General features: G+C 43.9%; 1 protein-coding gene across 2 annotated transcripts; it reads right to left on the bottom strand.

Moving 5' to 3' along the window:
- Positions 1-17,472: 17,472 nt before the first annotated feature.
- On the bottom strand, positions 17,473-25,165 carry ATG101 (autophagy related 101). Of its 2 annotated transcripts, none has more exons than XM_072135195.1 (3): positions 25,053-25,165; positions 22,243-22,518; positions 17,473-18,864 (listed from the first exon to the last, which is right to left on the bottom strand). In XM_072135195.1, exons 1-3 carry the CDS (start codon positions 25,053-25,055, stop codon positions 18,460-18,462), a joined length of 684 nt encoding a protein of 227 aa, XP_071991296.1. In that variant the 5' UTR covers positions 25,056-25,165; the 3' UTR covers positions 17,473-18,459. The 2 variants fall into 2 exon arrangements, with proteins under 2 accessions (XP_071991296.1, XP_071991297.1); XM_072135196.1 differs by lacking the exon at positions 25,053-25,165 and adding an exon at positions 24,866-25,044 and having other exon boundaries at positions 17,483-18,864.
- Positions 25,166-25,568: the final 403 nt, after the last annotated feature.

A 25,568-nucleotide genomic window follows, 5' to 3' on the forward strand; every position in this document is an offset into this window, starting at 1 on the left:
CTGTGACACCATTTATAACTGGGGGGCCCCTGTCATTCCATAACAGTGCCATCATCACATAACAGTTCAAACCCATCATCCTAAACAGTGCCACCATACCAGGACTATCTCTACCATAACATTGCCACCAGGACTATCTCTACCATAACATTGCCACCAGGACTATCTCTACCATAACATTGCCACATCCACCAGGGCTATTTGTACCATAACAGTGCCACCACCTCCAGGATTATCTCTACCATAACAGTGCCACCACCACCAGGACTATCTCTACCATAACAGTGCCACCACCACCAGGACTATCTCTACCATAACAGTGCCACCACCACCAGGGCTATCTCTACCATAACAGTGCCACCACCACCAGGGCTATCTCTACCATAACAGTGCCACCACCAGGATTATCTCTACCATAACAGTGCCACCACCAGGATTATCTCTACCATAACAGTGCCACCACCACCAGGACTATCTCTACCATAACAGTGCCACCACCACCAGGACTATCTCTACCATAACAGTGCCACCACCAGGATTATCTCTTCCTTAACAGTGCCACCACCACTAGGATTATCTCTACCATAACAGTGCCACCACCACCAGGACTATCTCTACCATAACAGTGCCACCACCACCAGGACTATCTCTACCATAACAGTGCCACCACCACCAGGACTATCTCTTCCATTACAGTACCACCAACACCAGGATTATCTCTACCATAACAGTGCCACCACCACAAGGACTATCTCTTCCATAACAGTGCCACCACCACCAGGATTATCTTTACCATAACAGTATCACCACCACTAGAACTATCTCTACCATAACAGTATCACCACCACCAGGACTATCTCTACCATAACAGTGCCACCACCACCAGGGCTATCTCTACCATAACAGTGCCACCACCACCAGGGCTATCTCTACCATAACAGTGCCACTATACCTGCACCATCATTTATTAACAGTTCCAGCCACAGTTCCTCCATAGCTGTACCATCTCTACCATATCAGTGTCACCATACCAGTCCTTGTATAATTATAAATGCTAACACTGGCCAGTCCACAGTCTAGTGTAAATGCTCATCTGTCCCAACTGAACGATATGCTGATCCACAAATACCAGGTTGTGCTGTTTTGAGGCAAGATATCCACAATACTATGAAAAAAACTGCCCTAACCAACACCTTTCATGAGCTCAGAGAGGAAAGAGCACTATTGGCTTTTGGAGAAGGATTTTTTTAAATCCATTTGGTGATGCCTGATATACTGGAACAGAGGATATTCCAAAAGTGTTACATTTTAAAAATTACATCACTTTGGAAATTGAACATTTTTCTGTATATAAGTTGTTATGGACAGACTGGTTCAGTTATTTTTGTTACTTACTTTATTTTTTTGTGTATTGGGATTTAAATATCCAAACATTTAAAAGTTTTTTAAAGTTTATTTAATGCTATGATGTTTGATTTTAGTATCTAAATCTGTATTACCCCTGTGTTCTGAGTGTGCGCTGTTACCCTCTGTATATGTCAGGAACCAGGGGTAGTGGACCCTCTGGACCACCGTGGATGATGACATATGCTGACACATGGGAGCGGATGTTAAGTGGTACCCGGTTTTCACCAGATCCCGCCGCAAAGCGGGTTGGACTTGCTGTGGTGTGGTACCACTAGGTCGTTCCACAGGCGCGACTTTGTCTGTGGTGGCAGCTAAGGCGAGGTACAGAGTCGGCAGGCAAAATCGTAGTTACTGTCAGGTAGAAGGTAGGATGGGCAGCACGGGATCAGAGTCAGGGACGTAGTGGTAGGTCAGGACAGGCGGCAAAGGATTAAAGTCAGGAACGTAGCAAGTGGTCACAATAGGAATCACACAAGCAGACCGGTAACACTTTCTCAAAGGCATAGAGCACAAAGATCCGCTGGGGTGTGAAGGGAGAGGTCAGGCTTTATTAGAAGTCCAGGAGTTGCCAACCAATTAAAGGTGCGCTGGCCCCATAAATCTTCAGGTGCCGGTGAATGTGCGCCCTAGGAGGAGGGGGGCGTGCGCGCCAGACCACTGGAAGCAGAGCAGGAGCACGGACAGGTGAGTGAGCCTGGGAGAACACTGGGACACATAAACGGCCAGGAGTGCACCTGCATGACATGCACTAGGTCTGGTCCTGAGTTGGTGCCATATCAGCAACATACTTGTATGGCACTATACTGGAACTACTATTATGGCTCTTGTCTGTACAGTGTCAAAAGATTTGGTAGATGGAACCCATAACTCCTGAGATGGGGCGTCCTGAGGGAATTGATTTTATGAAACAGCGACCTGATCCTGATGCGGTCATCATCCATTATGTAGAACTGAGCTGATGCTAAATTCCTTTATAAATGCTATCCAATCCCTCTAAAACCCTGAAAAGCATCTCTCCCCTGTCTACTTTAGGACGCCCGCACACGTAGCGTATTACACGAGGTAACAGCATTTATGATACGCAGCATCTCATTTACCTGTTGTGCATCCCACTGCAGAATTAAACCTTTGTAATGTAAACCATAGCTCTGCCTGCAGCAAAATATTGCCATAAAAACACCAGAAACTGGCTTATTTTGTCTGGTTTCTGATGCTTGCAGAATGACTGCAGAATTAACACTGGGGTAAATTCGGAGCTCATTCGCTATGTGTGTGTGGAGATAGGCCTTGAGTGCTAAACTTCACCTCTAAGCACCTTTGTCCAACAAAATACTGATCAACCTCCATCAGCAATTGTCTTCCATAACTGCTGAACCCCATCTATACAACTGTTTTATCCGTAACATGTCTGCTGCCTATCAGCCTTCTCCATACACTGACCATCTGTTAGCAGCCTTTGTCCATCAAAGTACCTGCTCATGTGGACCTACAGGTACTGGATTCCTCTTTTCAGCTAATGATATCATTCAATAAAATTCTTAAAATTCTTAACACATAACATAACACATTCTAGATTGAAATATAATAACATATAATCTACTAAGATGGAAGAATGAGGGAATTTACAAGTTAAAACACTGTAAAATGATGTATGCCACATATATAAAGATGATTTTAGACAGTTTTTAGCTACTTCTGTGACTTGAACTAGAGGAGAAGCATGATTTTTTGGGGGCGACTAGGCATAGCCTTAGTTGTACCAATGAAGGTGCCAAATGTTTTCACATATTTCTGCCATAAATTAAACTTACAAATGAGAAGTGCAAAGTTACACTATACAGTCCCAAAGTTAATTTTAAGTATCATGAAGCAGTATTAGTGCCTTTTAGACACTTTTATATGAAATATTCCCCACTGTGTGCCAATATTTTGGTGCAATTTTTGGGCATTAACTAGAAAGATTGAGGGTGTAAAGATAATCTAGGCAACTGGTTGCAGCAACTTTTTATCCAGCATTCAGTGTGACTGTCTATTGTATTTTCCAACCTATAGATCAATAGTGGTAAACCTATGGCACGGGTGCCAGAGGTGACACTCAGAGCCCTGTCATTGGGCACAAGAGCTGTTAACCCAGCCAGGAATGAAGGCCACTTCCTGCAATCCCAGTAATTGCCATCCTCAATACTATTATAAAGCCACACTTCCTTTGACTGCAGGAAGAGTGACAATGTGGTAGAGGGTGAGATCATCATTGGAGCTCCTGCTCCGGAGAGATGCTCCATTTATAATCTAAATTCCCCCACTTTCTTTCAACAGCATTGGTGTCCTCAGATGCAGATATCATTGAAATGTAGTGAAAAGTAATTACATACATTGCTGTGTTGGCACTTTGCAATGAATAACTGGGCTTTGGGAAGCAGCTTTGCCACTTGTTCTCTTAAAGGTTCGCCATTACTGCTATAGATGGTATAAGCACATCTACCCCAACTTTTCAGTCTAGTAAATTTTTACCTTTTTGGGGACACCGTTGTATACAATGAAATGTTTTCTATGATACAACTGAAACCATTTTTCCATTATTTAGGGCAAATGAACAGAAATTGGATTAGGATAGGATTTTTTTTTTAATACAAATTTTTATTACCTTTTTTCATTAATAACAAAGAAAGTAAAATACAAAAATCGTGGTCAGACATTACAATTTTACAGTGTAGTACTATTAGGAAAATAGGATTTTACTAACTCTTTCAGTGATAAACAAAACAAGCAATAAATATGGAAAAGTAGAGGGAAATATGGATATATAAAACTTCATTTGAAGGGCGTGCAATTAATTTTGGCTCAGATAAAAGTGCTGCTCAGCTGCAGCTGGTGAGACTGTGAGCTCTTTAACATCGGTAGGAGACTATCAGTTAGTTTTGCACATGTAACAACCCTAATCTAACAATTGCTTAGGCCCTTTAACACAAAAGTAAGTGTGATGTGTCCAATTCTCATCACACATAGACTTCATTCACATGGCCATGCTATGGTACGTTGGGCACACATTTGTGTGAATTTAGCCATATAGCGTGTGCTCGCTGAAACGTCCAGATAATACGCTGACAACTGGAACTAGAACTTTCAAGACTTTCAAGAACATGCTGTAAGTGTGATGCATCAAAGTCGCTCGTGTATAAGGGGCCTTATGACCGGACTTCTGTCAAATAAGTCAGAGAGTAGAAGTGAAGAGAAAGAGAGATATTCTAGCTGTCTAGTTGTCACCAAGCCAGGAGCCACTTCTCGTGCGAGGACAATGTTGCCATGTGCACCGGTGCGTGGGACGGGTCTTCAGAGGCTACTCGGGGCATGGAGTAGCCTTTGCCCAGTAGTTCACAGAGGCTACTCCACTACTGAGCAGTCTCTGAAGGTAATAAGCATAAAATTTTTTAAAAAAGTCTAAAAATGGATAGGGTATATTTGAGAAAATAATAAAAACTTTTTAGGGAAGTGGCATATTTGGGGAAGCTACCATCAGGATCTACTAAGTAAATATGGTAGATCCCGGACAGTAGATTTGGTTTAATGGGTGCGAGAAAATTTATTTACCAATATAAAATATGTCTGTCTCGGATCGCGGGCGCACCTGTGTTCCTTCGTGTGCCCCCACTGCTGCCAGTCCTGCGGACTTACCTCTCCCAGCTCCTGCTCCCCAGTGGACTGCCGTGCGCCTGTTTCCACCTCCTAGGGCACACGCGTGGCGGTAGGAAACTTAAAGGGCCAGCGCACCACTGATTAGTGCGCTGGCTGAACACCTCCAGCTTTGCGCCTACGCCTTAAAGAAAGCTCCCCAGTGATATTCCTGCATTCCCGTGTGTTCCCGAGTTCCTGTGTGTTCCTGCGTTCCTCTGCCTGGACCTCCCATTGCCGGATTGGACGTTGGACGTTGCATCTCTGCCTGCCCTGTGCCTGGACCTGACCATGAGAATGTCTTCTGCTAAGGTACCTCAACCTCGGCTGCCACCGCAGGCTAGCCCCACCCGTGGAGCAACCAGGTGGCACCCTACCGCAGCAAGACCATCCCGCTTTACGGTGCACTCTGGTGAAGACCAGGTGCCACTTAGGCCCCTTCCACACTTGGTGTGCAGATCACTTCAGAGTTGGATCAGGGTGCGATCAGGTTTTGGTCAGTGAAAAACTGACATTTTGCATTAGAGTTCAATCAGTTTTCAGTCAGAGTTTGTTCAGTGTCTCAGTTTTTCACACCCATTTCCAATGCATTTTCAATGCAATTTCAATGCATTTTTCATGCGCAGATAATGCGCGTGAAAAGGACTCAGGACTGAGCTCTATCTTTTTCAATGGCAATTGAAGCGTGAAAAACGCATTGCACTTGCATTGCACTTGCATGTGTCTCAGAGTGCAATGCATTTTTGATGCATCGCCATACACTTGTATGGTGCGTTTTTCACACGCGTGACTTGCAAAAGTAGAGCATGCTGAGATTTAAACGTGCATTAAAAAAACGTGTGTGTGTGCATGAAAAAAAAATGCAAGTCTGAAAAAACCCATTGATTACAATGGGTCAGAGTGCAATGCAAAAAAGCACGCACAGAACACGCACATGAAAAATGGGAGTGTGGAAGGGGCCTTAGATTCCTGTCCCAGGTGTCGGCTAGTACTACCTCCCCGGTGGTCCAGAGGATCCACTCATCCCGAATCCTTACAATGTCGCACACTTGTCTATGTGTTGAAACTGAGTGCAGGTCTTGTGGTGCTTTTACTTACCATCAATGGTGGTAGCCATGATATCCTTGGGGCCATATCAGATCACTATGTGTACAGCAACAGTACAAATCCTTAATTGGCAATCTCTGTAAGGAGAAATCTTAGGCCCCATCCACAGTTGTGTTTTTCATGTGCGTGTTCTGTGCGTGCTTCAGAACTTGCATTGTACTCTGACCCATTGTAATCAATGGGCTTTTTCAGACTTGCTTTTTTTTTTCACGCACACACGCACGTTTTTTTAACGTGCGTTTAAATCTCGGCATGCTCTAATTTTGCAAGTCACATGCGTGAAAAACCCACCATACAAGTCTATGGAGATGCATCAAAACCACATTGCACTCTGAGACACATGAAAGCGCAATCCGTTTTTCATGCATCAATTAATATAGAAAAGATAGAGCTCAGTCCTATCTTTGAAACTGAGACACTGAACAAACTCTGACTGAAAACTGATTGAACTCTGATGCAAAATGTCAGTTTTTCACTGACCAAACCCTGATCGCACCCTGATCAGACTTTGACATGATCTGCAACGCAAGTGTGGAAGGGGCCTTACAAGCCTCTCACTCAGCCAAACAACTTCCCTACACTGCACTGAGGAGACCCAATCAGGTCGAAACAGCGCTGTCTACAGTTGGAAATCTGTTCCTTATGGAATAGATATACTGGTTTGGTTTTAATCCCACATCATGTCATAAGGCCTCTTGTGGGACATGCTTGATGTCAACGGAGGTGCCTTAGGCCCCTTCCACACTTGCGTTTTTCATGCGCGTTTTTTGCGCCGTGCTTTTGACGCACAGAACTTGCATTGCACTCTGACCCATTGTAATCAATGGGCTTTTTCAGACTTGCCTTATTTTTCACGCACACACCCGCATGTTTTTTAGCGCGCCTTTAAATCTCGGCATGCTCTACTTTTGCAAGTCACGCGTGTGAAAAACGCACCATACAAGTCTATGGGAATGCATCAAAAATGCATTGCACTCTGAGACACACGCAAGTGCAAAGCGTTTTTCACGCATCAATTGCCATAGAAAAGATAGAGCTCAGTCCTGAGTCCTTTTCACGCGCATTACCTGCGTGTGAAAAACGCATTGCAACTGCATTGAAATTGCATTGAAAATGCGCGTGAAAAACTGAGACACTGAACAAACTCTGACTGAAAACTGGTTGAGTAAATGGTGAAGAAAGGAGGACCGCGGCATTCACCGGAGATTTCTTCAAGGTTTATTCAAACATACACAGGTGGTACAGGACGCCGACATGCGGCAAGGCGACGGGCCATTTCGCGCTGAACAGCGCTTCCTCTAGCCTCTGACGTCATCCTTCTGGGGCATGCACATTATAAGCGTCGGCCCCGGGAGGTTGTCATAGATACATAGCAACAATGTAACAAACACACATGAATGCGTGATAGTTTCGACACATAACCAAACAAATAGTGTGTTAAAAACAATAGCGAGAAAGAGGGTACATTAGAAAAGCAGTATTAGTGCACGACAATGGAAAAGTTTTAGGAATACATTTTTAAGGGATTATAAGAAGACACTGAGATCATTCCGGTCATTCAGGTCGAGGGAGCCCATGGCTTTACACCTCAGAATCCACTTGGCTTTGCGGCGTAGCAGATCCTTCTGGCGATCACCACCCCTAGGGTTAATATCTACCTTTTCTATGCCCGCGAAGCGAAGTGGAGTTGATTCATTGGAATGGTGCAGCCTTATGTGCTCAATCAGCCTGGGACAACCGTTCCCAGTGGACACCGTATTAAGATGTTCCCTGAATCTTGTAAACATGTTCCGGATTGTCAACAATTACATGTTCAGACAAGAACATATACCACGTAGGTGGTCCTGCAAGGAATAAAATTTTTTACATCAATTTTCACTCCCCCTTGATTTAAGGTTTTGACCTGCATGTTGTACCTGCAAAAATTACAGTGCCCAAACTTATAGTTGCCTTTCGGAGCACCCCTGCTGAGCCAATTTTGTCTGGGGACGGAGTACCTACTCCAGACTAGCTCAGTACCTACTGTGGGGCTACGTCTAAAGGTAACAAGTGGCCTACATGCTGTAATGTCAGGCAACTTTGGTTCCTGAAGGAGCACATTCCAATGTTTGTTAATGGCTTCACGAATGGCACCGTCATTGGGGCTGAAATCGAAAGAAAAAGCAAATCTCGTTTCGCCCTGGTTGCTGTGTTTCTTAACATTGGAGAGTAAATTCCGTCGGGGAATTGTGATGGCTTTGCCTAATGCGGTATGGACATCTTTAATTGGGTATCCATGTTCTATAAATCGTAAAGTCAGTTCGTGTGCTTGTTGCTAAAATCTTAAATTGTCACTGTTGAGTCTTTTCAGTCGTAAAAACTGACTAAATGGGACACTGGTTTTAACGTGCGAAGCGTGAAAACTATTATGATGTAAAAGTGAGTTTGTCGCTGTAAGTTTTCTATATCCTTCAGTAAATAACGTCCCATTAACTACTTTGACTCTAACATCTAAGAAGTCAAGAGAGCCTCCCCCAAAGACAGCAGTAAATTTCATGTTCATGTCGTTGGTATTGTTAAGGTAATCAACAAACAGTGAAAAATCATCGTGTGATCCGTCCCAGACGATAAGAATATCGTCCACATATCTTAAATAAACGCGTATGTGCTTGGCGAATGGGTTGCACAGAGAGTGGACAAAACGGGACTCAAAAACCGCCAAAAAAATGTTAGCCAAAGTACAGGCAACTGGAGTGCCCAAGGCCGTGCCCACCCTCTGCGCATACCAACAGTCGCCAAACATAAACGTGTTGTGTGACAATACGAACTCCAACGCGTCACCCACAAAGTCAATGTATTCTGTGTCCTTACCCGCATTCCCAAGGACCAGGCGGACAGCATCTACGCCAAGGTTCTGTGGAATGCGGGTGTATAGACTTTCAAAGTCAATAGAGGCAAGCTGAAACCCGTCCTGCCACGAGGGGGTACGTGGGTTTTTTGGGAAGGAGGCGTTCAGCTGTCCTTTTAGAAAGGACTCCCCTTTCTACGTTGCGTCTAAGTAGGGTCTGAAGGCGTGATAAGTAGCTGGTGGTTGGATTGTGGTCAAGGCATCTGTAGGTACACTCGCCCTCAAGCTGGCACTTAGCCTCAGATAAATAGTAGTCCCGTGACATCACTACCGCATTCCCAGTGGTATCAGGCGGGCTAAAACCAAGGGGCCCAATAGTACTGGGAATCTGTCAGGTTCGCTAGGGAGAATGCTGGGACTTCTGGTTTTTCTGGTGGTGCCAGCAGCGTTCTCCGACCCCCGGCGTGTATCCACGCAGACTCCACCTCTCGTCCCGGGCAGCGGCTGCTAAGATCTTGCGCTGTCTAGGAGTTGTGTTCGGAACTGCTGGGACTTGTGGTACCTCTGCATGCTGCCTGCTTGTTCTGCACCATGAGGGGTTAATTCCCAGAAGCTGTCCAGCTCCTACCAGGTTCTGGAGGTGGAGTTCTGGCTGCATAAATTGCAGCTTCACTAGTCACCTGTGCCAGTGTTTGAAATCCCTTCATCACTCGCTCGCTGCATTCGGTTGTCTTGCTCAGTATCTGTATTGGAATTGTTGTGACCTCGGCTAGTTTTTGACATTGACGTTTTGCCTTCTGACTTTGTTCTTGACGTACCCTCTCGTTGTGACCCCGGCTAGTTTACCACTCTTTTGTGTTTTATGTTTGTCAGTCTGTGTTTCCCTTCTCTCACATATCCAGTGTATTTTGAGTCTTCAAGTAGTCGCCCCACAGTTTAGCGTGGGGGGGCTATAGGAAGGGACAGAGGTTGGGGCAAGCTCAGGGCACACTATCCCCTGTCTTCTGTGTACCCAACCCTAACAGAAACACTGGCCACACATAGGTCTGCATCCTGTATCCGACCTGCTTTTTTTCATTTAGGGAGGGATGTAAACTTTATTTTTCTTTACGCCCTCACTCATCGGGCACAGAGACACAAAGGGTGGGCGTGGTCATTTCTCTTTTGCGCGGTGATCCGCAAAATTGGGCCTTTTCTCTCCCACCTGACTCTCCATCCCGCTCTTCTCTTGACGCTTTGTTTTCTGCTTTAGGCCAGATGTATGACGAACCTGACCGCCGAGCACTGGCAGTTTTCCACCTTAGATCTCTGTGTCAGGGAAAACTGACGGCGGAAGATTATTGGGCCCAATTCAGACAGTATGTGACTGACTCGCAATGGAACGACTGTGCCCTAAAAGACCAATTTATGTCCGGACTGTCAGACCAAGTACAGGACTTAGTCTTAACTTATGCCGAGGCTCAGACATTAGATGAAGCTATGACTCTTCTTGGATTCAGGCCCTACAACGTTTTTTAGGTTTCGCTAACTATTATCGGAACTTTATAAAGAACTTTTCCGTGATTGCCAAACCCCTCATGGATCTAACCGTAAGGGTGCTGATCCGAACAATTGGTCCCCTGCCACTTGCTCTGCGTTTGAAACTCTAAAAGCGGCATTCTCGTCAGCCCCAGTTTTGGTTCAACCTGACCTCTCTCTACCGTTTGTTGTGGAGGTAGATGCCTCCGAGGTTGGAGTAGGTGCAGTGTTGTCTCAGGGGTCCTCCACTCTCACCAGACTAAGGCCTTGTGCATATTTCTCTAGAAAGTTTTCTTCTTGTGAGAGGAATTATGATAATGGTAATCGAGAGCTCCTTGCCATTAAGTGGGAATTTGAAGTCTGGCGACACTTTTTGGAGGGAGCTCTTCATCCGATAACTGTGCTCACAGATCATAAGAACTTAGTATATTTGGATACTGCTAAGCGCTTGAACTCACGTCAGGCTAGGTGGGCCTTGTTTTTCTCTCGCTTTAATTTTGTGGTCACCTACCGACCTGGGTCAAAAAATGTGAAGGCTATTGTGTAAGGTATTGGCAGGTCATCCGGGAATGGGGAGTACCTTGGATCTCTTAAAGAGAAGTTACTTGTGGCCTCACATGACTAATGATGTGCATGCATTTGTCCAAGCCTGTCAGGTCTGTGCGCGAGGAAAGACTCCCAGGAGACGTCCTGAGGGGCCTCTTCTTCCGCTTCCAGTTCCCACCAGGCCATGGTCTAAAGTGTCTATGGATTTTGTCACTGATCTGCCAGCATCTCAAGGCTATACTGTGATTTGGGTGGTAGTGGACGTTTCTCTAAGATGGGACACTTTGTTCCATTAAAAAAGTTACCTTCAGCTGAAGAATTGGCTGAATTGTTTATGCAGAATATTGTACGCCTCCATGGTATACCAGATGATATTGTGTGATAGGGGGGTACAATTTGTTTCTTAATTTTGGCGAGCATTTTGTTCTAGACTGGAAGTTAATTTGTCGTTCTAATGGTCAGTCCGAGAGAATGAATCAGGAGATGATTCAATATCTGCGACTCTTTGTCTCAGACAGTCAGGACCAGTGGGTGAAATTCCTTCCGTTGGCAGAATTTGCTATTAATAATCACTGTAGTTCTTCCACTTAGGTTTCTCAGTTTTTCTGCAATTATGGATTTCATCCTCGTTTCTCCTTTTCATCTGTGCCTGTCTCTAATATTCCTCGGGCGGAAGCTATTACATCCAAGTTGCGCACGCTCTGGTTTGTAGGTCCGTTTGTTGTTACTCAAATTGTTAACCCAGTTTCCTTCAAGGTTACTCTTCCAGCAGGGTGGCGGATTCATAACACTTTCCATAAGAGTCTTCTGAAGCGCTATGTTGAGCCTGTTTTGTCTCTTCCTGATCCTCCTTCTCCATCTATTGTGGAGGGGAGTCTGGAATTTGAGGTGGAAAAAGTTGTGAATTCCAGATGGGTAGGTAACTCCCTGCAGTACCTGGTCCATTGGAGAGATTTTGGTCCTGAGGATAGGTCTTGGGTTCCGGCTAGAGATGTTCATGCTCCGCGGTTACTCAGGTTATTTCATCAGGCCTATCCTCAGAAGCCGTCTTTACGATCTAGGGGTGCGAAGGCCCCCCGTCATTGGGGGGGGGGGGTACTGTCAGGTTCGCTAGGGAGAATGCTGGGACTTCTGGTTCTTCTGGTGGTGCCAGCAGCGTTCTCCGACCTCTCGTCCCGGGCAGCGGCTGCTACGATCTCGCGCTGTCTAGGAGTTGTGTTCGGAACTGCTGGGACTTGTGGTACCTCTGCATGCTGCCTGGTTGTTCTGCACCATGAGGGGTTAATTCCCAGAAGCTGTCCAGGTTCTGGAGGTGGAGTTCTGGCTGCATAAATTGCAGCTTCACTAGTCACCTGTGCCAGTGTTTGAAATCCCTTCATCACTCGCTCGCTGCATTAGGTTGTCTTGCTCTGTATCTGTATCGTTGTGACCTCGGCTAGTTTTTGACATTGACTCTTTGCTTACTGATTTTGCTCTTGACGTACCCTCTCGTTGTGACCCCGGCTAGTTTACCATTCTTTTGTGTTTTATGTTTGTCAGTCTGTTTGTGTTTCCCTTCCCTCACTTATCCAGTGTATTTTGAGTCTTCAAGTAGTCGCCCCATGGTTTAGCGTTGGGGGGCTATAGGAAGGGACAGAGGTTGGGGCAAGCTCAGGGCACACTATCCCCTGTCTTCTGTGTACCCAACCCTAACAGAATCTCGCCAGGTCTCCGTTCCACTTCAGGTGTATGAAAACTGATTGAACTCTGATGCAAAATGTCAGTTTTTCACTGACCAAACCCTGATCGCACCCTGATCAGACTTTGAAGTGATCTGCAACGCAAGTGTGGAAGAGGCCTAAATCTCTGCATGCTCTATTTTTGCAAGTCACTTCGGTGAAAAACTCACCATATAAGTCTATGGAGACGTATCTGCAACATCCCTGCCAATGCAAGGCAGAGGATTTGTTGCGAATAAGCCCCTTATATGTGTGTCCCCCTGGTAGTGAGTCTGATCAGCTCCCCTGCAGGACACTACACATATACTCAGGTAATTGTGCAGCGGTAGATTCTGCCTGGATAGGCAAGGGTTAAACATTATTTCTTGTTATCATCCAATGATATGCCTCAATGCACTTAATTTTGAACTGGAGTGTGATTGGAGGAGGAGACTACCTGACCAGGGATTAACTAAACCCTTAGTCAGGGGAGGAGTCAGAGTCTCTTCAGAAACTTCAGAGAGCAGATCTCTCAGGCCCAGCTCTCACCACATGAGAAGCTCCTAGGCCTCAGCAACTACAGACAGAGTGACACAGGACAAACAGGACAAAGCTGCAGCTTCCAGGATTGGACACAGCTACATCCCAGCCTGCCCCTGCACCCAGGCTGGTGAGACAACTCCTGAGGTTCCTTCTCCAAGATCACTCCAGTACTGCACTTGTACAGAATCGTTTGGCGTGTTGTTACCATTGGTTGAATAAAGAACTGTAAGTTACTTTTATGCTCAACATTGCCTCAGTCTGGTCACTGCTACAGCTGTATCACCACCAAGGGCGCCCCATCCATCTACCAGGGACACATACTACAGACTCTAAGGGCTGCCCCAGGGAGAATCAGTACCACAGCCTCTCCCTATATATCATTTCTTCCCAACACCACCTGCTGGAGACCTGTCAGGATGTAGGATAGCCCTCCGGTCCCCATACCAAGCACCGTGACACTAGCCTGCCTAGGCCTCAACCGCCAGCAACTCCGGTATTCTGGGCCCCAGCTGCCTCCAGGCCCCAAGAAAAGGCTAGGCCCCAGTGAGGGTTGTTGCACATGTAAGTCCAATGCAAGTGCAATGCGTTTTTCACACATCAATTGCCATAGAAAAGATGTCCAGAGTCCTTTTCACGCGCGTTATCTACTCGTGAAAAACGCATTGAAATTGCATTGAAAATGCATTAAAAAAGCACGTGAAAAACTGAGACACTGAACAAAGTCTGACTGAAAACTGATTGCACTCTGATGAAAAATGTTAGTTTTTCACTGACCAAACCCTGATCCCACTCTGATCAAACTCTGACGTGATCTGCAGCGCAAGTGTGGAAGGGGCCTTACAATGTAGCTAAAAGAGGCGTGGTTTTCCTTATCTCATCCTGGAAAACTTTGCATATTTTCCCAGAATCCCTTTAGTGGAGCATCAATAGCTATAAGTCTTCACACGCCTACATGGTGGACTTTATTGGCAGTCTCTGTAAGGAGAACTTGTGCTTCCCGACCCCAGCAGCAGTACAAACTAAAAAACAAAACAAACAAAACTAACAAAAAAAATTGGCCTCTTTCCACCCCTTAATAGCCAGCCATCTTACAGCTTCTCCCAAAACCCATGACTACATTGTCATGGACATGGGGAAGTTACAGGTTAATTATCATGTACTACAGTAAGGCCCGTTCCACACTTGCGAGTGTGATGCGATGAACTCGCATCACACTCGCAACGCAAGCTGCCGGGAACGCACGGCCCGAACGCTGCACCGCGGGAGTGAACTCAGCATGTGAGTTCACTCCCGCGGTGCAGCGTTCGGGCCGTGCGTTCCCGGCAGCAGGCTTTGCGAGTGTGATGCGAGTTCATCGCATCACACTCGCAAATGTGGAACGGGCCTAAGAGTATCAGTCTTCCTATAGTACAAAAAAAGATGGTTTTATAGACGGGTACTAACATTAAAACCCCTTAAGGACACAGCATTTTTTCATTCATTTTCACTCTCCACCTTCAAAAATCTATGACTTTTACATTTTTCTGTGTACAGAGCTGTGTGAGGGCTTAATTTCCGTGTAACAAACTTTACTTCTCAGTGACATTATTTATTATTCCATGCCGTGTACTGGGAAGCTGGAAAAAAAATTCCAAATGTGGTTAAATTGTCAAAAACACATTTGCGTCACTTTCTTGTGGCACTAATGATATATCTACTTTATTCTTTGGTTTGGTGTGATAACAGTGATACCATATTTATAAAGCTTTTATTGTGGTTTAATACAATAAAATAACCACCATCGGAAGTGGTAGGTTTCTTTTAACAAAAATGATGGATACCTTATAGATACTAGATACAATACATATTCAGAGAGGGTACAACTGCAGGCACATTTTAAAAATGCCCCAATTTGTCTGGATGGCCAGCAGATGGCGCTTCAGCTACACCGCAGTTCCTGATTGTGATCTGTGTTTATAACTATGAATAGAAAAGTTGGCTACACAAAGCAGTTACCCTACTTCAGGGAATGGTCTAGGGAACACAGTATGGCTCTGGCAATATAGTGTATCTGGCTGGGGCTATATGTGAAAATCAGCTGTGTGACTTTTTAAAGCTCATATTTGCCTTTACAGCAGCCAAATTACAAGTTTATTGCATTCTTTATAGTTACAGTTATAATATACGGTGTATTTGTTGGTGTGTGGCTGGTTCTGCTTTTCTCCAGGTTCAGGCTCCAGGTTTCAGTAGGCCCCTGGGTGACAGAGTCTCAGTGGGCCCCTTTGCAGTGAACTCACGTGCCAGAATTCAAAATTTAGAAACTAAAACAGTTTCCTGTTCCCTAAAATATTCTATAATTTACCATCCCAAACAGCCCCGTCATCATTATTTTATATAAGCCCCAATGACCCCTTATGGATTCATTAGATACAGCCCCTCTAGCACCCTGTGTATTCATTAGATACAGCCCCCTCACCCTCATGGATTCCTTATGTACAGTCTTATGTGGGGCCCCAGCAGCTCTGGGCCCCGGGACTTGCCTAGGTATGTGCCGTGCTGGCGCCGGCCCTGGATCCCTTGATGCCGCCGCATAGTGTCACATGGGTAGACTTCAGGAAACTCTCCTCCTGGACTTCAGCTCCATGGAGGAGGAAGAGAAGATCTCCATCCTGCTGGGGGAGAGGACACCACAATGGCCATAGCCGCACAATATGTTGCTGCCTGCCATAGGCTAAGAGATATAGCATAGACTGAGACATATATGATACCATGGGCTACTATAACCCCCCACACTCCATGTCCCCCCTTCATCCTGTTCACCCTGCACCCCATCCCATCAACCCCACATGTTGTAAATGCTTTGGAAATTCTAACTTGTATTTGGTACTGCCAATAAAGCTTCTTTGAATCTAATTGAATAATGAGTAGCCGTGATTGGAGTTAATGCTCCCCCTTGTGGACAGGAAGAGTGGTACAGAGTTCAGCAGTTTCATCAACGAAAAAGGACATTGTGACCTCTGGAAAGACAAAATGACAATTCCCAGCAGGTCACAATGAAATTATATAAAGAAAATGATCCCATTAATCTTAAAAAAAGAGAAACAACAATCATATACAGATGTGTGTAATACATTTAGGCAGGTTGCTTTACCTTTGAAGCGGCAGGTTTAGCACATATCCTTCAGTTCCATTCAATTATACAAGAGTGCTGGAAGTTGCCAGGAACAGGAGTTTAATGGAGTGACAGGAGAACGCTTGACCTACTGCTTCATTCAATTAATGAGACCGTTCTTCTCATGAACTGTGGGGGTCTGTTCTTGTTATCGTTGGACGTCCTAGCAATTGGATCCTCACAGATCAGATTTTTAAACCCGGGACAACCCCTTTATGGACTATCTACAATAAGCCCATAACTTGATCATAAGACCCCACCCTCAGAGCCCTGATCTCCACATTTTCAAGACATGGTACAACCTGCAGAGTTTCTCTATAAACTGTATAGCATATTTGGAAAAAATTGAACTCCAAAAAAAAAAAAACAACAACAAACAAACAGATTTTAATATCTCTTTTGTTCATTCAATTTGCATTTTTTTTATTTTTGGCCAGTACTGTATATTGTGGGAAAAAGATGAAAGGGTAAATAATGAATTAATAGAGTGTTGTTTTGAGTTGTCTTTAAAGGGAAACAGTCACCAGATTTTACCCTATTAAACTACTTAGCCCCCTCAGGTAGGGGATGAAATGTCCTTTCTAGAATTCCTTCTTTTATGTGAAATCTTCAACAAAAATCATGTGAAAATAAGCGGAGAAGAGTCATATTTTGCTTGCGATTAGTGAAATTTAGAGATTGCAAGGGAGTGTCACTTCAGACGCCCCTATCTTTGGTTCTATAGCATCTATGTACTCAATCAAAGAAATCACAGACAGCACACAAGTACATAATCAGTAAAAGTATATGTTTATTAGATAACAAATCTAAACCCACATAAAAAAAGAGGAATGACGCATAGAAAATACCCGTAAAAAAGAGGCCCTTTCCGATGCGGCGCACTGGCAGTGCTTGTGCCGTGCTTTGTTATACATATTTTCGGCCGGCGCTGTGAATAAGCATGGCGCAGCCGCTGTCAGTTCAGCGTGGCCGCCTGGTGCTGTCAGAAAGCACGGGGCAGCCGCTGTCAGTGCGCCGCATCGCAGAGAGCTGGCAGCGATTGTGCCATATATGCACTGCGCTGCTGCCGACTAAAATGGCAATTATTTTTTTCTACAAAAGAAACGAATAAAACCTATATAAATTTGGTATCCCTGTGATCATACCAACCCAAAGAATAAAGGGGAAGTGTCATTTGGAGCACAGAATGAAAGCTGTAAAAACAGAGCCACAAGAAAACGCCACAAATGTGTTTTTTTTGTTAATTCGCCATACTTGGATTTTTTTTCCGTTTTCCAGTAAATTGCATGGAATATTAAATGGGGCCACTAAAAAAGTTACAATTTTTTACCCCAAAGATAAACAGCCCTCACTCATCTTTGTTAACGGAAAAAAAAAAAAAGTTATCGCTTTTGGAATGAGGGGAGTAAAAAACAGAAACACAAAAACAAAAAGTCCTGTAGGGGTTAATCTATAAAAAGAATCATGCATATTTTGCATTCCCAACTATGTCTTTTAGTTGTCCGTATTTAGGTACTATAAAACTAAAGTCTGTAGGGAGAGCGGCACTTCAGAGATTATTTATAGGTAAACAGGAAATTCTAGAAAGGACATTACATACCCTACCTGAGGGGGCTAAGAAGCAGTTTAATGGAATAAAATCTGGGGACAGGTTCCCTTTAAAAGAACCTTAAAAAATAAATACATTGGGAAAAAAATCATATAGAAAATCAATCAAAAAATGGCACAGGTTGCTTCATTGAAACTCTCCAAGACAGAATCCATTATGCAAGGTACAGTAATTTCTAAATCAGAAAATTCACACTTGTCAGTAGCTAAACAAAGCCCCTCCTGAAGACCAAGACATACAATTTTTTTGTATAGGTTTGAGTTTTTATTTTAAGAATTACAGAATTTTCCAGAGAAACAGCTATATACACAGGACACTTTAACAATTTATGACATTTGTGTAATTGAAGTCCATTCTATAAATACAGAGGTCGTGGCTTGTGCCACTACAGAGCCAACGTGTCTTTGATAAGTCTCCGCATTGTAGTGGTGACAGATGTGCCCAGAGAGTCAGTAATCTGATAAGAGATTTTGTACAGATAGGGCTGCACATCCTTCAGACTTGTATCAAACACATTGTCCACCTCTGACTGTGTTGGCATTTTTGGCAGATATTCGTGTCTGTTCATCACCTCTACAATGTTAATTATCTTCTCCCCAAGTTTCTCTCCGACTTTCTCCCTGCAGATTTGCCGCTCCTGTTCAGTAGCCAGTGACACAATGTTTACTTTGATGGTCCAAACCTCCCATGGGATGCACTCGTCTGAGAATGGCCAACGGGACTTCTTCTTCTGATAGAATTCCAGGGACACCTGTCCGATACCATCGCTTCCAGAATTCCTCAAGGCATCCTGAAAAAGAAAAAAAAAAAAAAAAAGAGAAATCATGTCAAGACTGTAAAAATGGTGCAAAGGTTTCCTTCTCTCCACATCTTTATATGGCCTGTTACACACTAGCGTATTCAGTCTGTGAAACAGTGATCCAACGTTGTCCATTTCTCATACTATGCGGTACCTAGGAGTCTCGGCTTCCCTGCATGACTACTGTCCTGTTCCATAACAAAATTACAGTAAGGGATGGTAGAGAATCACAGGATCATAAATTACTATGAGGATCCAATATTTCTCTGAGTGAACATGCTAGTGTGAAGCCGGCCTGGGGTGGCATTCCAAGACCATAATACAGTTCCACAAAAATGCTGCATGATTAGTGCCAAGAATGGAGGATCGAAATAGATACTGCCTGTGCCAGGCAGAGTGGTGGTATGCCAACTTGGGCGTTGGGTTCCACCTTAATCCACAAAGTTGATGGTGCCAAGAATAGCATTATATTTCATCAGTAATCCATTCCCGATGGTTTTACTTGGGAAAGCTTTGTACTTGCGGGATATGATCTAGTTCTCAGCATGAAGTGTGCAGAACCGCACTCTTTATGCCAAGTGGCCAAAGTCATTTTGCTCCTGACTATGTGCAATGTCAGTGAATAGGAATTTATAGATATCTGTATTGCATTTACTACCGTTCTTACTCTGGTTACATACATTTTCAATCAACAAACTGACAGGAACTGCATAAATTGCAACGATTAAACCTGTGTAATAGATTCACTTGTACTGACCTCAGCGCGAAGACTCATGTGTACTGACCTCAGCGGGCACTACTGGCAGTGTAACATGATTTGTCTCATGTCATTAACTAGGCACAACCTTGTGACTAAATCAGCCCAGTGTGGCTCCAGCCAGATCTAGAGTTAACACTGGCAACAGTCCTAGGAGTGCCTGCAGAGAAATCCAGCCTTGTATATAATCAGAGCCTCCAGGCTGATCTTTTGTACTTTACCTTCTTTGCATAATGCAGATGTGTGTATAAAGTAATATTCTAGTTAAATAAAATGAAACAAGATGTATGCGGTCCGTTCATAACGCTGCAGCACTTATACAGGTTGACGATTTTCCAAAAGCGTCATGAAAGGAAAGGGAAATATTATCTTTTATATATGAAATGTGATTTTCCATTTTCAACGTAAAGCATGATAGATGATCCTCAAGGGCAGGCACCTGTGCCCTCTCTTTTGTAGACACCTGGATATGCATGCAGTAGATCATAATATACCGGGATCAATGGTGTTCTTTGCAGGTAGAGAGCAGTACTAAGCCGTACACTACAAATACAGGTCTGATTTACATTTTCAGCATAGTGTAATATAAACATTACAGAGTCCTTCTAATAGTCAGACGTGCTCAGTATCTGCCTCTTATGTGCTCTTGTTGCTGGACTGGAAAGACTGACAGGGACAGCCCAGTAGTAATATACATTGTGCAGGGATTGATGGGTAATACATGACAATAGAAATCTGTCTTGTAATACCTAATGCCTTGTGTTGCCCCCATAAGGTCCTTGCTCTAGGTACAAAACATTTTGCTTTGAGTGTGCAGTTTGCCGGATGATAGCACTTACAGGCTGGTTGGCTGATGCAGTTCCTGGAACTGTTCAAAGTAAGAGCAGGAACGGCACCATTAACAGGAAAAAGACTTTTGAAAAATATGTAAATTAGCCGTGTGATACCTCTTAATTGATATGAACCAGTCTGGAAACTTTAAAGGGAACTTGTCATCAGGGATGTCATTTTTACCTGAAGACAGGTTCCAACAGCCCTAAGGCATACTCACTCCTTTGTTAGCATTATGAATAAATCTAGTAACTTTTATTCAATTACAATGGATGCGTAAAGTATTCAGACCCCCTTCAAAATTTTCACTCATTGTTTAATTGCAACCAATTGATAAGATAAAAATAGATATTTTCATCATTAATGTACACTCTGCCCCATCTTGACAGAAAAAGAAATGTAGATATTTTTGCTAATTTATTAAACAAGTAAAACTGAAATATCACATGGTCATAAGGATTCAGATCCTTTGCTTTGACACTTATATTTAACTCAAATGCTGTCCATTTCCTTCTAACCCTCCTTGAGATTATACTACTCCTTCATTGGAGTCCAGCTGTGTTTTATTAAACTGATTGGACTTTATTAGGAAAGGCACACACCTATATAATACCTCACAGTTCAGCGTGCTCAGAGATAGAATTGTGGCAAGGCACTGATCTAGCCAAGCTTACAAAATAATTTCTGCAGCACTCAAGATTCCTCAAAGCACAGTGGCCTCCATAATCCTTAGAACATCTATCACCAGATCAAGGATTGTAAAACAAACATACAGACATACTGGTGTGTGCCCCTTCTGGCAGGATCTACTCTTCTTTTAGCTTCTTTTGCAAAAATTATGCAAATGAGCCCAACTCCTATGGAGCCTGGAGACCCTCAGGCTCATTTGCATAATGTTTAAAGCCTTTTTTTTCTTAAAAACAGGGGCATAAGAAGTTAAAAGAAGAGCAGATCCTGTCAGAGGCGGCACACACCAGTTTATCAGTGTGTTTGGTTTACAATCCTTGATCTGGTCATAGATGTCTGTTCAAATGAAAAAAAATTGGGAGAACCTCAACTCTTGCTAGACCTGGCTGTCCACCCAAACTAAGCAATCGTGGAAGAAGAGCATTAATGAGATGGGTAAAGAAGAACCCCAAGATCACTGTGGATCAGCGCTGCTCCGGCGGCCATGTTTGTTTACATGGCGCGCGGACCAGAGCGACAGCAGTGCGGGACATCCAAATATCTATACTTTTGCATTTTTTCTGCATAGATGGGGTGCAGAGTGCATATAATTCTTTTTAGCTCAGCAATTGCGATTGGCTGCAATGAAACAAAGAATGAAAAACTTAGAGGTCCGACTGCTTTCCATACATGCTCTATTTTATATTGAAGGGGGGGGGGGGTGTGTGTAACAAACTGAATGAGTCACATTCTCCTCAGTCCTTCCTCACACTCATAGCCCTCCCTCCCTTAGCTGCCCCCTTCTCACTGAGTGAGGAGGGGGGAAGGACTCAGGAGCAGATGACTAACCACATGCTGCCAACAGGGGTTCAGGTAATGTAATATAATATAATTGATAAAAAAAAAAAATCACTAAATTTATTTATATTACTGACAAAGCTCACAAAGGCATTTTTTAAACAAATATGCTATAGGCATATAGGGGGAGGGGGGGTTTGTGGAGTATATTGCAAGGTGGAATTTCACCCCAAAATCTGCTCCAATCTCCATGTTAAAAATACCAATTTCAATGGGATATCAATTCATATAACGCTTAGAAGATGTGGGTGTCTTACCTTGAACTCATTTACTGCTTTGCGCAGGGCTCTGTCCAGTTCTTCTGAAGAAACCCTGACATAGGTAAATTCTATGAAGTCACAATCAATGTCTTGTGTCCCCACTGTGCCAATGGAATAGGTCCCTTCCTTTTTGTAGTGGAACTTGCCTGTGCTCCTATGAAGAAGTATAGTGTGCAGGACGGCCAGCATCGCCTCCTCTACCTGCCGGCCTTCCACAGAGACCTCTAACACTTCTGAGCGGCAGTTCATTGTCACTTTATGTGGCACTTCTTCCTGTAAATAAACAATGAGGAAGACATTGAAGAGAATATAACAAAAAAACCCTAGTTATTTGAAGAAATAAACAGGTGTTGCTCATACAAGAAAAGAATATAAATTACAGATGTAACTTCTCATGTCTTCCATTTATTCCTGGTTTTGCCATTAGAAAAAACCCCTGAATGAATGACCCTGCTCTGAGGCTTTGTTCCCATGTGAGGTTGCATTATGAAACTCAATAGAGCAACTGAGGAGATTTTCCCCAATTACATTGCTGTTGCTTTTGCATTTACAAAACATGACATAAGATGCAATTCAAACACTGCATGTGAACACAGCCTTAACCAAGTGGTCCGTTCATTGTGAGCAAAATTCACAAGACCATTCTTGTTTACAAATGTGCCCAAATAAAAGAAATTATCTATCACAAACATTTGGTTGTTTATTTATTGTTTTTTAACATATGGGCCTCTGAAGATATAGTAAAAAAAATTGTTATACACCGTTCTTCTAGGGAGAGCAGCACTTCCCGTCAGTCTCTGTTTGTATACAGAGGTGCCAAGGTATTGTCAATGCGCACCCACTACAGTCTCTGACTATGGCCAGCATTAGGCTGTAGGGGTTTGCACGCTCTTGATGTAGCACCACTGCTGGTAAGAGATAAGTGGAGTTAATGTCCACGTTCGGCCCGACCTGGATGTATTGCCGGCCGAACAGCCAACCCTGCAAATGAACGTTACTAGCTATGGCTATGATTGGCCAGGGGGAGTTAATCTGCCAGATTTACTGTTTAGCCGCCAATATATCCAAGTCAGGTGGCCGCACCCGAACATCAAGTCCGCTCATCTCTACTGCTGAGCCCTTGTATATAAACAGTCAGGAGGCACCGAGATGTACAGGAGCCCCATAAGGAGTATAGGTTGTCATTTTCATACTCCCATCGGATATTTATAAACGTAGTGTCCTGATAAGTAAATTAATACTGGACAGTGAGAAAAGTCCAACATATTGTTATAAATTGACAATTTTTGCAGGATTATAACCATTACAGCAGGAGGCAGCTATGTGTGGAAAGAGTACAGCTTCATTTCTAAAGAAATCAACATGTGCCAAGTTGCTTAAAGGGGTTGGCCACTCAATACATATGTTTTATTAAACATTTCTCTGCATGTATATTTACCTATTTTACCTATTTTAGGTGTGCATGTCTAGGGTCAGTAGTTATCTATGATGTGCGTAGCCAGGTGTGCAGGTCTGTGGTCAGTGTTTATATATAATGTGTGTAACCAGGTGTGCAGGTCTGTGGTCAGTAGTTATCTATGATGTGTGTAGCCAAGTGTGCAGGTCTGTGGTCAGTAGTTATCTATGATGTGTGTAGCCAAGTGTGCAGGTCTATGGTCAGTTGTTATCTATGATGTGCGTAGCCAGGTGTGCAGGTCTGTGGTCAGTGTTTATATATAATGTGTGTAACCAGGTGTGCAGGTCTGTGGTCAGTAGTTATCTATGATGTGTGTAGCCAAGTGTGCAGGTCTGTGGTCAGTAGTTATCTATGATGTGTGTAGCCAAGTGTGCAGGTCTGTGGTCAGTAGTTATCTATGATGTGTGTAGCCAAGTGTGCAGGTCTATGGTCAGTTGTTATCTATGATGTGCGTAGCCAAGTGTGCAGGTCTATGGTCAGTTGTTATCTATGATGTGCGTAGCCAGGTGTGCAGGTCTGTGGTCAGTGTTTATATATAATGTGCGTAGCCAGGTGTGCATGTCTATGGTCAGTAGTTATATATGATGTGTGTAGCCAAGTGTGCAGGTCTGTGGTCAGTAGTTATATATGATGTGTGTAGCCAGGTGTGCATGTCTATGGTCAGTAGTTATATATGATGTATGTAGCCAGGTGTGCATGTCTATGGTCAGTAGTTATATATGATGTGTGTAGCCAAGTGTGCAGGTCTGTGGTCAATAGTTATATATGATATGTGTAGCCAGGTGTGCATGTCTGTGGCCAGTAGTTATCTATGAAGCTGGAGTCTGCACTTCTGTGTGGTGATACCCACTGCTGCCAGCCTACCCTCCACTAGACACCCCAGACATGAGCCCAACATGTGTCCTTTTATACCAGGTCTCACGACAATACTGGGGGGCTGTCCCCAGTAAGCAGGCAGTTACATGATGAAAGTCTCTCTGCTCAAATCTGTAGAGATGATTTGGCAGCAGTGCTCACGTTACGGCCTAGGCACTACCACAGCAGAGTTCAGGGTGGTGGTGGCTCCTCATGGTAGGACTGACCACATCACTGATCGCTTCCACAGGTAATTATGACCCACAGAATCAGAGGACATCGCAGTGTGACCCGGGTCTGTATACGCACCGTTCACTACACGAGAGAAGGAGTTAGGTGGTGGTGGCGGCGGCGGCCGGTGCCTGCTCTCATATACGAGGACGGAGACGCAGCCGCTCGGCAGCCATAGACCGCGCACTTCCTGTCACTGACAGAACCAAAACAATGCACGTCACTGGACCGTACCATTACCGACAGCGTATAGTGTGGAGCGTACCATCAGCACATAGCGCCGGTCAGCTACAGGACCTTAGCTGACGTCACGAGCACGTGATAACATAAGGGCTGAGCCTGCCGATTCTTCTAGCTAGCGCCAGAGACCTGTGCTCACAGCTGGTATATGCTGGTCATTGGACTGAACCACTATCACACTGGACCATACCACTACCCACATAAATCTACATATCATATAACGACATCAGTATTAACCCTTACAGGACCTTTTTTCGTTTTTGTGTTTATGTTTTTTCTCCCCTCATTCCAAAGAGATAACTTTTTTATTTTTACCTTTACAGAGGTGTGTGAGGGCAGGTGTGCGGGACAAATTGTACTTTTTAGTGGAGCTATTTAATATTCAATGCAATGTACTGGGAAGCCAGAAAAAATTTTAGCAAAATTCAAAAAAAATTAACAAAAAAACACATTTGCAACATTTTCCTGTGGGCTTTGTTTTTACGGCTTTCATTCTGTTGACACTTCCATTTTAGTCTTTGGGTCGATACGATGACAAAGG

The sequence above is a fragment of the Engystomops pustulosus genome, chromosome 2 (assembly GCF_040894005.1).
Source record: "Engystomops pustulosus chromosome 2, aEngPut4.maternal, whole genome shotgun sequence".
NCBI classification, from domain to species: Eukaryota; Metazoa; Chordata; class Amphibia; order Anura; family Leptodactylidae; genus Engystomops; species Engystomops pustulosus.